The sequence below is a fragment of the Haliotis rufescens genome, unplaced genomic scaffold (assembly GCF_023055435.1).
Source record: "Haliotis rufescens isolate VD_foot unplaced genomic scaffold, xgHalRufe1.0.p SCAF_29, whole genome shotgun sequence".
Classification (NCBI taxonomy): domain Eukaryota; kingdom Metazoa; phylum Mollusca; class Gastropoda; order Lepetellida; family Haliotidae; genus Haliotis; species Haliotis rufescens.
In genome coordinates this window covers 2813730-2830262 of record NW_025963990.1, presented here as the reverse complement: position 1 = coordinate 2830262, position 16533 = coordinate 2813730, and the positions used below count along the sequence as shown (strand labels likewise).

Sequence of the window (16533 nt, the reverse complement as noted above, 5' to 3'; positions counted from 1 at the left end):
GCATCATACACACATCACATTGGCATCAACGCCCACATGGCATCACACCTACATCACATTGGCACCAATGCCCACATGGCATCAAACCCACATCACATTGGCACCAACGGCCACATGGCATCAAACCTACATCACATTGGCACCAACGGCTACATGGCATCATACACACATCACACTGGTATCAACGCCCACATGGCATCACACCCACATCACATTGGCATCAACGCCCACATGGCATCACACCCACATTACACTGGCACCAAAGCCCACATGGCACCAACGCCCACATGGCATCACACCCACATAACATCGGCACCAACGCCCACATGGTATCACACCCACATCACATTGGCACCAACGCCCACTTGGCATCAAACCTACATCACATTGACACCAACGCCCACTTGGCATCAAAAACCGAAATCAACAAGCCAATAGATCACCCCTTCTCTCCCACCTGGCGCGACAAAGGCCGACACAAGGGCAACACGCTAGGAAGATTCACACACACCTCTCCCCACATATTTTGTACCTCAGCTGTCATTTCGGCTACCATGTTCTCAGCGGCCTCCTTTAATCTATCCAAGGGATCACTGTCCGCTGTTGGCAGGCCACCCTTAACTTTCTTGACAGGTACACTCACTTGGTTCACACTCATAGTGTTTAATGTCTGTTCAACTGGAGCACTGTTTGAGTCATTAAGACTTTGTGACACATCCCCAAACTGCACAGATTTTGAGGGATCTATTCTCTTAGGTTCCTGATTGGATTTGACAGCAGGCTGTGGAGACTGAGACTGGCTGTTGCCATGGTTACTAGCACTTTCTTGTTTGACCTCGGGAGCACTTGTTGAGCGCTGATTCTTCTTATCCTGAAAGTTCAGAAATGTCTGGTGACAATGATGCTAATAAATCATACATCCAGGATCATGTGATTTGAAGTGCCAATATATTCCTTCAAGATCACGAAAGATATTCTTGTCTTTGAATAGCATTAAGAAGTCAAACACATAAGGAAGAGAATTTATGGATGCCAACTTCTTTATTATGAGGAACGGTGAGTTGTGTTTTAATGCCGATTTGAAGAGTATATACGGTAATAATAAGCTGGATAATCAAAGAAGTCAAACAACAGGCGTACCCTTCTCTGTTCTCGAGGTGGTTCCTTGCCCTGAGGAGGCAAGTCTGTGTTAGGCTGTGACGGTGACTGATTGGTGTTCTGTACATCAGAGTGCGGACTCTCTCCATTTCTAAAGCCCTGCAAACAACTGTATCATGACAACCTGACATGCACAAACATCAACAAGGTCAGTTTTGTTGGTTTGTTTTTTAATGCCACACTCAGCAATAGTCCAGCTATATAACATTGGTCTTTAAATAATAGAGTCTGGACCATACAATCCAGTGATTGACATCATGAGCATCGATCTTGCAATTGGGATATGACATACATCAACCAAGTCAGCGAGTCTGACCACCTGACCAATTAGTCGCCTCTTAGGACAAGCATAGTCGCTTTTTACGGCAAGCATGGGTTGCTGAAGACCTGTTCTAACCCGAATCTTCATGGGTCAACAAGGTCAGCGGTCAAATTTAATGGTGGTCAAGAGACCCTTTAAACATTGCAAAATTTATACATATAAATATTTAACACGTTCAAAGAAACTCATAAAACAGCGTGACTGCAGTAAGCTTAGTAATCTGAGGGAAATGAAATTGAATTGACATCCTACCTTCGGATGAGAAGTAACAAATGCCCCACTGGCATCGAACGTTCCCAGCTCTTCCATATCATCATCACCAGGAACACTCCATTCAGGCAAATCTACATGAACAAGTCCGCATAAACACAACTCTGTGAAAGTGCCATGGTAATATACATGTGGGGGATGTTCGATGGGTGGGTGGGTGTTTGAGTGAGTGAGTGAGTGAGTGAGTGGGTGAGATGAACACCACGAGTTATGTAACAGTATGTTGGCTTTCTGAGGAGGGTAATGCAGATCTTCAATGTAAACTGAACAAAAAAAGTAAAGGATCATGAATATTTTTGGGGACATGTTCATGAAATTGTGTGCTCAGTTTCAATACAAAAAGCACTATATCCCAAAACATATTCATGATCCACAACTTTTCTTGCTCAGTATATTCAGACAGGGTTTGAGTAAGATATGGCTTAGGGATTTGAACAACTGGCTTTCAACCCTCCAAGCAGACCGTTTTCAGACCAGTGTCCTAATCCTTATCTTAAACTAATCCTCACTCTAATCATTTATTTCAGCACGACTGAGTCACGAGGGACCTATACTGAAAGAGTCCTTCATCATGCTGATTGGTAGGAGTCTAAATATTCCGATTTTCAGAATATGTAGAATTATTACCAAGACACACACAAGTCTACAATGTCTATCTCACACTTCCATGTTCTGATACTGACAAATGAATACTTATGAGTGTGTTCAGAATGTTCTGCAACTTGCAGGCCTTACCCAACACAATTAACGACAAGCTCATGATGCATGACAAGAGATTACGTGGGCAACACCACATCGAAGCAACTCTTGAAAACTCAATGGGAAAACTGATGGGAGTCAGGACAAGTTCATGTGGACTCTCCCCCTGTTTCTGCAGCAGGGTACAACTCTGTACAAGACATCAAACAACCATACTTTCATAAGGTCTAACATCCTTTGTGCTTGCTTTACGGATCTGCCAAACAAAGAGGGAGGGAGGGAGGGAGAAACTAACAGTCAAGATCACTTTGACAACAAAATTTGTACAGGACTAAAACAGAATTTTTTTTAACGACATACATCTCCACTGGTGCTATAAACTGTCCTCAGTGCATATGGTTGTCATGGTAATGATAAACCCTAATCAACTGTCAGCCCATCCAAAACCAAAATCAAAATCTGGAAAAAAAAGAAGAAAGAATTCTTGCCTAATGGACATGTGACCAACTATCAATAACCGGTACTGACGTAAAAGTAGTGGTGTCCACGGCTCCGGTCCATAAACCAATGCTACCACAAGCTACAACAGTCATACATCTAAGTTCAAGTGTGGGTTTTCTGATGAGTGGTGTGCTCAGGTCACTTTGAGTCACAGGCCAGTTGCAGAACCTTCTGAACACGATGATGTGCAACAGGGTAACTCATACAAACACAGAAAGTGAAACAGACACTTTCCTGGTATATTGCCTAAAAGTATAAATGCCTCACAGATTACACCGATATTTCAAAGTAAACATTACATCTATTACTTCAATCAATTTCAACTCAAAAGAAGTAAAAGAACACCTGATTCTTTTATATTACTATCTGAAACTGCCAGTCCATCACAGATTAACCATAGCAACATGAAAGAATCGCGTGTTGCTTAACTTCTTTTGATTAGTATATAAGGAAAATCCAATTAAACGAAGTTGTCCTTGCATTACCAAAGTAGAATTGAGAAGAACGTGTAATCTGAACATTTATAAGTTTGGGCATGACCATGTTTGGTTGGTTGAGTGTTGACTGTACCATCCGTGTCCCATGATTCACTACTCCTACTGCGTCTGTACAGCTGGTGCTTAACATCGGCATCCGAAAGTGTTCGGTCTTTATTGGGACCATTTTGTCTCCGCTCACCATCAAATCCACCTCGACCAATAGGTTCTCTCCAGTTGGTCCGTGTGCCTAAAAACATAGAATGCCAACTCAAAAGAACTGTCAGGACTGATTTTTCTTAAGTCTTTTTTGTTGTTTAATGCCACACTCAGCAATATTCCAGCTATATGATGGCAGTCTATAAATAATCAAGTCTACACCAAACAATCCAGTGATTGACATCATGAGCATGGATCCACACAATTGGGATACGATGACATGCATCAACCAAGTCAGCGAGCCTGTCCACCCGATGCTGTTAGTCACCTCTTACAAAAAGCATAGTCGACTTTTGTGGCAATGATGGATTGCTGAAGACCTATTTTACCCCTGACCTTCAGTGGTCGAGTTTCGTTAGGAAAAAGCATTCTTGATCACCCAGTGTATTTTATCTATACTACTCTAAAGAAGTTAAAGTACACCCACTTTTTTCATGACAGATTACCTATAATCATAGGAAATATTCAGGTGAAATTTAACTTCGAGTAGAATATATTCTATTATGAAAAAAACACTTGAATCACTTGAGGTGAAATGGGTTTTTTCAAAATAATTGCATGGAGGTGGTCCTGACTAACATAAGAGCATATTCATCTGTTGGCCAACTTACTCCATCTTTCTTTCTGTGGCCCTGCCCTTCGCCAGTCTCCTGCATCATCTTCATGTGTCTCTTCTTTCTCTCGCCAATTATCACTGCTCAGCGATCGAGAGAACTGAGGGTGTCGCCCCCCTGCTTGGACGTCCTCAATAGTACGGGTGGAGAAGCTTCGGTCATACTTTTTACCACTGGAAAACGCAATGCACATGAAATAGATATTTTACAGCTGCTGATGTTAATTTCCGTGATAGCGTGACACTGTCATCAGTTTTCTACGACAACCTTACCAAACAGGTCACACGGAAAGGAAACTTGAACAAAAGTTTCCTCATCATGAAACCTGAGAAGCAACAGTCAGAGGTGAGGTGAGGTGAAATTGGGTTTAACGTCGCGTCCAAGATTATTGCACTTATATAGCGACGTGCATGCACGTGTATGTGTGTGTGTGGCTGCTTGTACTAGTCCGAACTGATGCCGATTTATAGTGCTAGCTCACTGAGATACCATGCCGCAGTTTAACATGAATACCCCACTCAGACACAGTATACTGACTCCGAGCCGACCAGTCCTTGTTTTAGCCCCTTAATGCCGAGCGCCAGACAGGGTAACAACAAGTACAATCTTTTAACGTCTTTTTGTATGACGCGGCCCGGGATCGAACCCCGGACCTTCCGCTCTCCGGGCGGACGCTCTACCACAAGACCCCGGAGGCGGTCCCAACAGTCAGAGAAGGTAGTCCCCTTTATTGTAAGACTAAGGTAGTAGGGATGAGTAAAACTGGCAGTTTTTGTGACGACTCGGTTGACTTATGGAATTCAACTTCTTTATTATTTCAATGCGACACTTCGGTAGGTGCTGAAACCGTTATCACTTGGTGGAAAAAGGTACCTAAACCTGCTAGTAGATTTTTTGTGTATTTCGTTTTCAATGGCGTCACCAGTAGTCTGATGGCAAATGGCAGTAAAGTCAACCTTCCTAATGGTAAAAGTTGTAGACAATACGGAAATGTCACGATTCTTTCCTGAATCTTACTATGTTCGGACAAGCTGACTCAAGGTAATTTCAATTCCTGAAGAATATGTTGGTGAAGGTGTCAATGATTCAGCAGTTATTACTGATTATGATCTTGTTGCTAGGTGCTCTGAAATAATCTTAATGTTCACAACATGTTTGATATTTGGATTACTAGTGACCTTGACGAAATTATCCCAAAATATATTCCATCTGAGTCTGGCCAAGAGATAATATCCCAAGTTCAGTAACAACTATCCAAAAGTCAAATCAAAAATGGCCTTAACCATTTCTACATATAGAACATTTTGACACTTCCAACTTGGCAACCATAACAGCTGTGCTTAAAATGTCATCATCTGCATCAGAAACACAGACAGCTGTGAGCATCAGGCTTACACTTCTTCCCATCCATCTTTGTTCTGACCCCGCGATCTCCCAAAACCACCGCCGTTCTCTGCTTGGTCAAAGGGCTGAGTTCTTGGAGGGAAACCATCGCCTCGTCCCCGCCCTGAAAAAGTGCCATCTTCGTAAGAATGACACAACCATCATGAATTACTTCACACTTATATCTACAGTATCTGGTGATGGATATTTGAAGACTGTACATGGAGATGAATTTCTGAAGAACTTTAAACACATCATGGAAAATCTCAAAGTGAGGTCTTAATTCCAGCCTTGAGTGAGTGAGTGAGTGAGTTGGGTTTAACGCCGCTTTTAACAGTATTACAGTTATATCGCGGTGTGTCACCTTAATGTGGGAGGAAATCCCGAAGTGATGCAGGTCTCAGACGTTTACCACTTCAGTAAAACCCACGAGCACGGGTATGATGCCGACAAAGCTAGAAACATAATCGGGGCGTACCGGGATTCCAACCCACAATCATAGGTTTCTGACATGCCCAAGGGACACAACTCTGCACAGTGAATCGCAGGGCCTTAGACGACTGGGCCACCCGTGCCCCTTCCAGTCTTAAAAACCACAGAATTCATAAACAGGTATTCTCACTAACTGAAGCCAAACAGTTCTCACAGAGGGCTGAAACAATACACCAACGCACTGCCATATCAAGCTCGGGATCATGATGTCTCTCATTCAAGATCGATATCTAGTCTTCGATAAATGGTTTCAATAACATCTGCATATCAGATGGTTCACAAACTATTTCTGACTAACATTTCAGCAATATTCATTATTCAATCTGATCATGTATTTGGGTTGTCATAAAACCTAAAAAGATCCTGTGAAAAGATTTGACTTTTGTTTGCCTTGTTCGGTCACGAGTATGTCATCTTAGCCAAGGGTACTCTGGTACATATATTGCGACGTTGGTGCATTGTTTCAACCCCTGTGGTCACCAGGTGATTGTTGGGTGCCTACCTCTGCCTCTCCCCCGGTCTCCACCCCCTCTGCCCCCTCGGACTGGCTGCCCCCCTCGACCCATGGACCGGAGCACTGTTGTACTGTTCACAGACTGAGACATCAACCTCTGTAAAAGGAAACAGAAACTTGTGATAATTCATGTCCAGGGTGACCAAGGGTTCTCATAATAGCTGAGCAGTCAGTTAGAAAACTTTCCTGAAACAACCACACACCAATTTTCAGTTGATCTTTGTTTTATCGTGAGGATAATTATTAGCTGAGGATGCGGGACAAAAAGAAATGTTGCCAGATTCTGACATTGACTAGCATTTTATCCTTTAAAACTTTACATAAAAAATGTACATGCACATTCCTCTTTGATCCTACCTGCAAAATGTCAATGAGAAACTTAGGTGAGGTAAGGTGAAATGGGGTTTAACGTTGTGTCTAAGATTACTGCACTTCTATAGCAACGAACATGCACGTCTATGTGTGTTTGTGTGTGTGGCTGCTTGAACTAGTCCGAACTGATGCCGATTTATAGTGCTAGCCCACTGAGATACCATGCCGCAGTTTAACATGAATACCCCACTCAGACACAGTATACTGACTCCGAGCCGACACAGTCCTTGTTTTAGCCCCTAAATGCCGAGCGCCAGACAGGGTAACAACAAGTACCATCTTTTAAAGTCTTTTGGTACGACGCGGCCAGGGATCAAACCCTGGACCTTCCTTTAGCTCATATCTCAGTACACAATCCGGTGATTGATATTGTGAGCAATGATCCACGACGTCCTGGTACAATGACACACTATTTAACTTACCCAGACTACCCAATCCATCAAGTGGCATCTTTACGACCAACATAGGTTGCTGGGGACATTCTCACCTGGAATCCACCCATGGCACTTAAAATGAATAATACTAAACAAGTCCTCAAAAGCATTTTAATCCCTTACCTGTTCTTCCTCAGTTAGAGAAATTAGAGCTAGTGGTTTCTGCGCCTCTTCAACGTAGACTGGCGGGAAGTTGACAAGGTCTTCAGGGGCTTTGTAATTACTGTGAAAGAGGGCTAGCATCTCCTCCCGCCCATATCTGTATTCTGCTAGCTTGAATTTGCCCCCTAACCCAGGTGTGGGCGGGGGAGATGCAACACTGTTCCCGCCAGACAGCTGTCGGAGCCTGGGGAACACGAGCAAGGCATTTTAACAATATTCTACATCCATCATTATGAATGGCTCTCAAGAGTAGTGACACGGTGGAAGTTAGTGTGTCAACACTATACACTGGCTGGTTATACACTGGCTATCGATATAGATCATGGAGATCGCTAATCACTAACTATGTATCAATCAATTATCAATAAATATCAGAGAAGTAACTTTTAAGCAAATATGCAAGAAAAAAAGGGGTGGGGTGGTGAAACAGCATTTTAGTCATATCACCTGGACTTTTACGCTTAATTTCACACATTGTAATATACAGCCTCAGCTATATCACACGATACACATCTACAGTGAGGAATTGAGTCTGATTTTGACTCTGGTTCAGCAATATTCTGCAGCTGTTTCATAATCTGACAGTGTTGTAGCTAGGTGCTCATTCAAAGTCAACAAACACCATCAAACACCTCGCCCCTCATTAATACGCCATGCATATATTACTTATCTTCAATGAATACTCTTCCTCTTTGTCATTCATATATTAAACATAACAAATTTTGTTTTAGACACTGTTCTTATTTAACGTGTTCAACAATGCATGGTAGCTTGAACACGGTTTAATACAATCGTCATTGTACATATCATGGTTCCAGTAACTTGAAATTTCTGTTTTCAAGACCACACTTTATTTTTTCAGTTGCTCTACGGATTCGCTAACCCTAACTTTTTGTTGAAATGGAAAAAAGAAAAATTCAGAATCTTTTCTATATCCTGCCAATAAGATGAATGTTCCACCATAAAAATATTTTCCAAGCAAGGATCCAAAGAAGTCAACATCAATGAAACATTGGGAGTGAAAATAAGGTTTGTTGTTCATGACACGATACATCTTCCCTGGCAAGAGCGTCCACTAGCCTTTTAAATCAAAGTCTTGTTTCCACCTTTGCCACATCAAGCCCACTTTCCTGTGCTAAATATGATTGGACTATCGCATATATCGATAGGTTTCTCCTTATTACCGACAGGTATTTTCCCATAAAAATTCCATAAAGCAATTAAAATTTGTGCATGTACTTACCATTCAGGGCCAAATTTGAGAGTATCTGCCATTTTAATATTTGTTGAATAGCTGAAAAAAATAAAGCAATTAAAATTTGTGCATGTACTTACCATTCAGGGCCAAATTTGAGAGTATCTGCCATTTTAATATTTGTTGAATAGCTGAAAAAAATAAAGAAAAGTAGACATAATCAAATAATCAGATACAGAAATATTATTTACATAAAATCTGAGGAATTGGGAATATTTTGATTCAATTTTAACTTTCATTTGCTGCTGACATGGGGCCAAATATCGGCCTCTGAACAGATCTAAATAAATCAATGTAACCTTCAACCCAACACAAACAATATATCTGTGCACTGAATTTGAAATAAATGGAGACCCCTGGCATCTGAAAATGACAGATAATACTTGTAACATGATATACAGGGGATATACCAGCATTTTTCTATTGATTTGGTTGTCTAAAGTGACAACTGTACCAACAACAAATAAGATAAATAAGCATTATTATGGATGGGGATTTCCTTGATTGAGTGAAGTAAATTGGATGTGTAAAGTACATTCCATATGTATGCAACCACAACTACAGCCGAATTGTACTTAATTATTCAAACAGCCATACTTTTTGAGCATCCCACGGGATATGCAGGGTACATTATGTGCGTCAATTTTCGATTTTTATGTCAAGGACATGATATTATGCATCTGGTAAAACCCTGCATAAACCTACATCAGTAAAGCAGGGGTTTATCTACATCAGCTCAGTGGCCGACAGTAAAAATTCTCCATTCCTCAGTCCAATCTTTTAACAATATCACACTGTTTTCCCAAGTTGCCTGCCAAAGGCCCTCAAGTTTGGAATCCTAGATAAATCTGTATAGAGTGAGGTATCGCTGCCTCTACAACAATTTTTAGTAATAGTATTTCATTATTGCCTCTAGTTTCAGTCTTTACATGGGGAATGAGTTCATGCCAAATGTTAAGTTTCATGGAAAACAAAGCATTGCAGTTTTACAACACATTTTCACAATGAACCAATATCAAAATGAACTAGAAAATGAGTAATGAATGAGTTGAATTTTACACAACGAATCAAAATCCAGTCTGACGAGAAAACATTTTAATCACTGAGCTACTTAACACCCCAGAAAATATAAGGAAGTAATACTGGTTTACTGCCTAGCCAACAAGTCAGAACATGATATTTTAAGAGACAAAAGCTGAGTTCAGTACACCAAAACTGGGTTTGTATTAAAAGTAACAAGAAAAGAGCGTTATCACTATCCCACGCCATGGGGCACATTGGAGTATTGTTTGTTCATACAGTACTTATAGAAGTGATTAACATGGAAGTAAATCTTAACTATCAAAAAAAAAAACAGGAGTCCTAAGTTTTTGAAAAAATGTGTCCCCATTGAGAAGCGGACGGCCAAACATTCCTTTATCACCCATCCCACTTCGGATAATAAAAGCAATCAAAGAGGATGAGTGATATTGTTTGTCTTTTGTCTGTTGTTTAATGTCGCACTCAGAAATATTACAGCCATATGGCAGCTTTCTGTAACTAATCAAGTCTGGACGAGACAATCTGGTGATTGACATCATGAGCATCAATCTTCACAATTGGGATAAAATGACATGCATCAACCAGGTCAGCGAGCCTGACCACCAACCATGTTAGTCGCCTTAAGTCATACAACAAGCAGTGTCGCCTCTTATGGCAAGCATGGGTTGCTGAAGACCTCTTTTCCACCCGGATCTTCACGGGTGTTGATGGGTATTCCCATGATGTAGCCACTAGTATGACACGGCTACTTCACGTAATTGTTCATAGTGAATCGTTTGTGTCAAATATAGGATTTTGTCCCAATGGTAGATTTTTTTCAGAAACAGAATAAACATGAGAGAATATAAGATGCCTTTACACATATATCATTCATATATTCACAGCAAGATACACATGATAAAGGGCATTACTACCTGTCATTGATAAACACTCAATTATTCATGATATAGAACATGAGAAACCTAAACAAGTGTTTAACATGATAGATCTTATTCTCATGGGGTTATCAATGCAAATGAAATTATTTCCCTCGTTAATCAAATACCTTATCATTAAAGTGACTTACAAAGAAGTACATGAAGAAGCTTATCTTTAAATCTAAATAAAATTTGGAGAAATAGTTGAATATGATTATTATATTCTTCATAACAAATCAATATCTTTGAGAAGCAACACCATCCTTGTGTCTGTATGGAAGTAAGTTCATCATTATAGGAGTTTTGTTTGTTTGTTGTTTAACACCGCTCTCAGCAATATTCCAGCTATATGACGATGGTCTGTAAATAATCGTGTCTCGACCAGACAATCCAGTGATTGACAGCTTGAGCATTGATCCACGCAATTAGGATATGATGACATGCATCAACCAAGTCAGGGAGCCTGACCACCTGATCCTGTTAGTCGTCTCTTACGACAAGCATAGTCGCCTTTCACGGCAAGCATGGGTTGCTCTAGACCTATTCTACCCCGGATCTTCACGGGTACATTGAAGTAGTCCTTCCCTCTTTATCAACAATTGTAAACTGATACTGAAACAAACATAAAAGTGTGGTCACATTTGCCAGGCTTCAGGAAGATGGATCACAGTGTTTCCTTCCCTGTAATATTATCAACATATTTACTCTCTTCAAAAGGTGGGATTTTTTTTAAGTTCTTATTTTCTTAAATTCAGGGGCATTTTAATAATTAATGACTAACACATTGACGTCTTTTCCTCATTGATCCTGTAATGAGGAAGTCATATTAGTAATAAATACTAAGAAATACTAAGGAATACTGCGGTCTTGGCGTCAAAATGTTGGCCTCTCTGCAGGTCTAGATACATTCCTGATAGGATATTTTTTATCATGTTGATAAGACCTTCTATTATATTATGACCAAATACTTTTGAAAGAATCTTCAGGAGAAAATCAGTCAATGTCCTGGAAAATAAATCCCATGAGAAAACTGCAACATTGCCAATATTGCCCAAAAGGCCGAGTCAGATGGTCTCATAGTAAAGCTGTCCTAAGGGCTAGTAGGATTTCAGACCATGGAGGTGTGGGTGGGGGGCATCCTTTCACGTTATCACTTTTCAAGCTGGTAATATGTCTCAAGTTGCATCACTTATAACATACAGCAATGCTGCAAAGTCAACACAATTCTTTTACAAACATCTAGGCTAACAGACGACCATGTGGTCAGTCATTTCATCTCATCTTGAACATTATTGAACCCTATAGCTAACAAGTCACATCAAAATAAGTTGCATTGCTTGGATTTGTATCTGATACTCGATGAAAGAACTTTGACATCAGTGTTCAACAAATACGCTAACCCACAAAACAAACAACTTGTAAGTGCAGGACTATCTCAAATGCTCCCATTAATTCATGATATTTGCATAACTTGGTAAAATTTAGTATGTTAGATTGACAACATAATATTAATCAATATTTGACTTCAAGTGTTCAAGCTATAGTGGGATTATTTCAACTTAATGTGATATTATTAGCTCATTGGGAATGCATCTTACTTCTCCTTTCTTAGGACTAGTTTGTTGGTTTAAATATACACACAACACATACATGACATATGCCGTAGATAAGAAAATCTTTTACATTTTCTTACAGTAACACAAAGGCTTGTAGCTTACAACGGACTCCAGTGTCCTTATATAGTACAGGTTCAGACTACTCCACTGTGTATGTCCACATTAAATGTGAATCTATTTATCTTAATTGACATGACTGTGGGTTTGAAGTACTCAGTGTATTTAGCTGTATACTGTACTGTGGTTAATCGGTGACATACATGCAATAAAACCCATCGACATGATTAAGTGAATCATTTCTTTACTTAACAGATACCTGATCAGATATTATGAGGCAGGTTCTCTTAATGCGGTCATTTGACCCAAACACAGCTGACAACAGCCATTAACACAAACAAAACATTCAAAATTACATGGAACCATCTCCTGAAGGCTGAGGTGATATCGTGTGGTGATGTCGTGTCTGACAACTATGCCATCCATTATCCTACAGCAGTCTCTTTAGAAGACAGATTATTGGAAAGGTAAGTTTTGTAAGTAATTGTGTCATTTTGTCATTGAATTGCAAAACAATTAACTTATTCACAAGTAAATATTCAGTATTCATAGTCTGTCACACTACATCACAAATATAACAATACTTTACATAGGTACTTTGAAACTGGATGTGAGTTAAATGCACCAATAACATGTCAGTATGCAACCTTGCGAGATTATTGTTTCGCGTGCATGGCAAATTCTTAGGGAGTGAAATTGTGAAGACACATGATGCGCAAAAATATTCATATTACTACATCAATACCCTATTCATGTGTCATAGAGCATCGGTGCATAAGGTGGAAAGACCAACATAATTTGACATTTACAATGAGCAATAACTGTCAATCGATAAGGATGTGCAATAAGTAAAATATTTACACTTACAGATGGTAAGTAGGCCTATGCAAATCGTCGTGGTTTGTAACGGTACCAGATGTCAAGCGACAAACGGGCATAAAACATTGATGGAATGCGGTTATACGGTGTTTAATTAATAAATTGATATTGTCAGACATAGAAACAATGATTATAAGACCCCAAGATTGTGCCAGCAAAGTTACCTTGCCAATTTTACCAGCTTGCACACGAAAGCACACAACCAAGATGGCCGTAGAGCAATAAGGTCACGTGACTTGATAACAGGAGTTGTAGCTTCCTAAACACTGCTTCTATCAACTACGTCATTAATGTGTGAAAACGTCTCAAGCGGTGTTCATCTAACAATCTGTCACCGGCGGTAATAAAGTTATACAGAGCATTTAACTACCTACTGAGAATAAACAATTAGTTCGACGGTATATGTTGTAAAGAGGTGCCAAGCTTCTATCATGTGCGAGGTAATGACTAATTAATTGTGGCATATAGTTTATTGGTAAGAACAATAATACGCGGTATTTCTCGCTTAATCAACAATCTTTAGTTCCAACGAAATATACCAACTTCAGGTTTTCATTGAAGTGACTGAAGGGCATGTAGTCCCTCATCGTTGATTATCCAGTGCATTATATCATCATTTTATGTTGATACATATTATCAACCAATATCTAATATTAAACCATATACTGCTCGAAAGAACTTTATGAACATCCCGGGTATTTTTCATATTGCTGTAGTTAATCTGTCATGACAGATTAACTATAGTCACATGTCAGATTTGGGAGTTCTTTAACTTCCTTTGTGTAGTATATGTATGAGAATAGAAGGTTTAAAAACAAGAGAGAGACAGACAGACAGACAGAGACAGAGAGAGAGAGAGCCACAGAGCGAGACAGAGAGAGGGAGGGAGGGACAGAGAGAGAAAGAGGGGGAGGGGGAGGCGGGAGGGACACAGAGAGAGAGAGAGAGAGAGAGAGAGAGAGCCACAGGGAGAGGGAGAGAGACAGACAGACAGAGAGAGACAGAGAGAGAGAGAGCCACAGAGAGAGACAGAGAGAGGGAGGGAGGGACAGAGAGAGAAAGAGGGGGAGGGGGAGGAGGGAGGGACACACACACACAGAGAGCGAGAGAGCCACAGGGAGAGAGAGACAGAGAGAGTAAGTGGAGTTAAATTGAACACATTTTTAATTGGCTAGCGCTGACGTCATAGTTCTCCGAAATGTCATAACGTCACATTATGTCACGAGATGTTTAATCAGACCCAACAACTCCATTTTAAACTGTCCATATGATATAGTTTACAGATGACAACAGCTTCAGTGTTACTCTTGATATAGGTTAGTTCTCATATGACACCGAACTGACATTTCAAGCTGTTAACTTTGTTTTCACGATATCAATATTTTGTTTGTTTGTTGTTTCACGTCGCATTTAGCAATATCCCATCTATATGACGACGGTCTGTGAATAATCGAGTCTGGACCAGACAATCCACTGATTGGGATGAACATCGATCCACGCAGTTGGGGTATGATGACATGTATCAACCAAGTCAGCGAGCCTGACCACCCGATCCCGTTAGTCGCCTCTTACGACAAGCATAGTCGCCTTTTACAGCAAGCATGGGTTCCAGCCCCGTTCCACAAAGCCATCTTAGCGCTAAGGTGATCGTAAGTCCCATACTTTAACGCTGGCTTACGATAATCGTAAGATCTTCACTGGTATATATGTGACCAGTATGGACATGAGTGAATAAACAAAAACAATGAAAAGAAAACAAACAATTAACTATGCCACTGCCAACAGTTTGTGCAATATTTGATGCCATTAATAAGACATTATATATGATGAATTATCTACAGCAATTTAGGCATAGATATCGCGTTCTCTAACTTGTCCGTGATCATGTTCAACAGACGGTTGTTCTTCGTGTATCGTGTATAAGATAGCCTCATGGAATATAGTACATCTTCATTTCAAAGGGTTTGTAAATCGGGCACCGGCTCTGACAGCGGAGGTGCGAGTGTCGAAAGGGAAGGTAACTTAATACTCAGAACGAGATATGCATGCTTGTCCTTTATATTCCGTGAATCTTCCATACATGGTGAGTTGGAGAATAATATGCATGTATGTAATCGCTGAGCTGCATGTGATGACAACAGCTTACATCATTGGATGGACCCCGGAGGAGGATGTTCCGTGCTCTGGGTGACCGTCCCGAGCTCAGCTGTCACCGTCCTCTCTAGACTTGATTAAGTCGCTTTTTCACACATAGGTTATTAGCTGTGATCTAGTCTACAGCGAATTCGGGGTTATATTTACATCGGAAACACATGGCTCATTTAATTTGTGAGTTACTCGCTGCGTTTTATGTTTTGATATTCTTATGATATCCATTTGAAACCTCTTAAATTATATGTCCTTCAGTATTTGTGCAGTCTCTTTAGAATTCAGCAGTACAACTCAGAGCTACAGATATTTGCGTATAATATACCCCCAAAACTATTCAAAATCCAATTACTTTTAATTAACTAGCGCACAGAAACGCATGCATTAAGGAAAAACTCAAAAGTGTAAAAACAGCATGCGTAAATACCCAATGAAGCTTTTTCAGCATGCGTACAATGGAGCTAATTTCCAAAACACAATTACGAGCTAATTCACTTTCCGAGCCAAGCCTATAGTTAGTACTGTTATATACATCTAAAACATTATTTCATTTTGTTTTAAATCTCAAAACCCAATAGAGTGATGAATAGATGAGTAAACAAATATTGGTTACCAAATGAAAAATATAATAACCCATCTAACACATAACATTTTCATTGTAGTTTTTCAAAAACATTGGCAGCTCAGAAATTAACGGTTTGTTATAAACATAAACATTGTTGTTGACAAACTACACATGGGATCACAGTGAGTTCATTATATCCATCAATTTAAGAAAAGAATGCAGCAAATGGCCTGGACCAAGCAATCCAGTTTGTTATATCCGTCATTTCGTTATAAGTGTGTTCGTTATAAACGTAGTTTACTGTACCAGTATTCCATGATGAAACAAAAACCTCTTGAAAACTCTGATCTTCTTCGGACCCAGACAACTCACACAGCTCTACATCTACACCTGTTTCAACTTTTTAGAAATACTGTTACTACAGGTCCACTGAGCCAAG

The 16533-nt window shown here is 40.0% G+C and overlaps 1 protein-coding gene across 2 annotated transcripts in view; it reads right to left on the bottom strand.

Moving 5' to 3' along the window:
* Positions 1 to 13609, bottom strand: part of LOC124124640 (GRB10-interacting GYF protein 2-like) — a 137733-nt gene extending 124124 nt beyond the window's left edge. Inside the window, exons 1-10 of one of the 2 annotated variants that reach the window (XM_048402774.1) lie at positions 13546 to 13609; positions 8860 to 8910; positions 7578 to 7800; positions 6637 to 6745; positions 5655 to 5781; positions 4257 to 4432; positions 3521 to 3676; positions 1733 to 1824; positions 1141 to 1257; positions 533 to 871 (exon numbers count right to left, since the gene is read on the bottom strand). In XM_048402774.1, coding sequence (XP_048258731.1) covers positions 533 to 871; positions 1141 to 1257; positions 1733 to 1824; positions 3521 to 3676; positions 4257 to 4432; positions 5655 to 5781; positions 6637 to 6745; positions 7578 to 7800; positions 8860 to 8891 — 1371 coding nt within the window. In that variant the 5' untranslated portion in view covers positions 8892 to 8910; positions 13546 to 13609. The remainder of the gene's footprint in view (positions 1 to 532; positions 872 to 1140; positions 1258 to 1732; positions 1825 to 3520; positions 3677 to 4256; positions 4433 to 5654; positions 5782 to 6636; positions 6746 to 7577; positions 7801 to 8859; positions 8911 to 13545) is intronic. The other variant, XM_048402775.1, reaches the window with a different exon arrangement.
* Positions 13610 to 16533: the final 2924 nt, after the last annotated feature.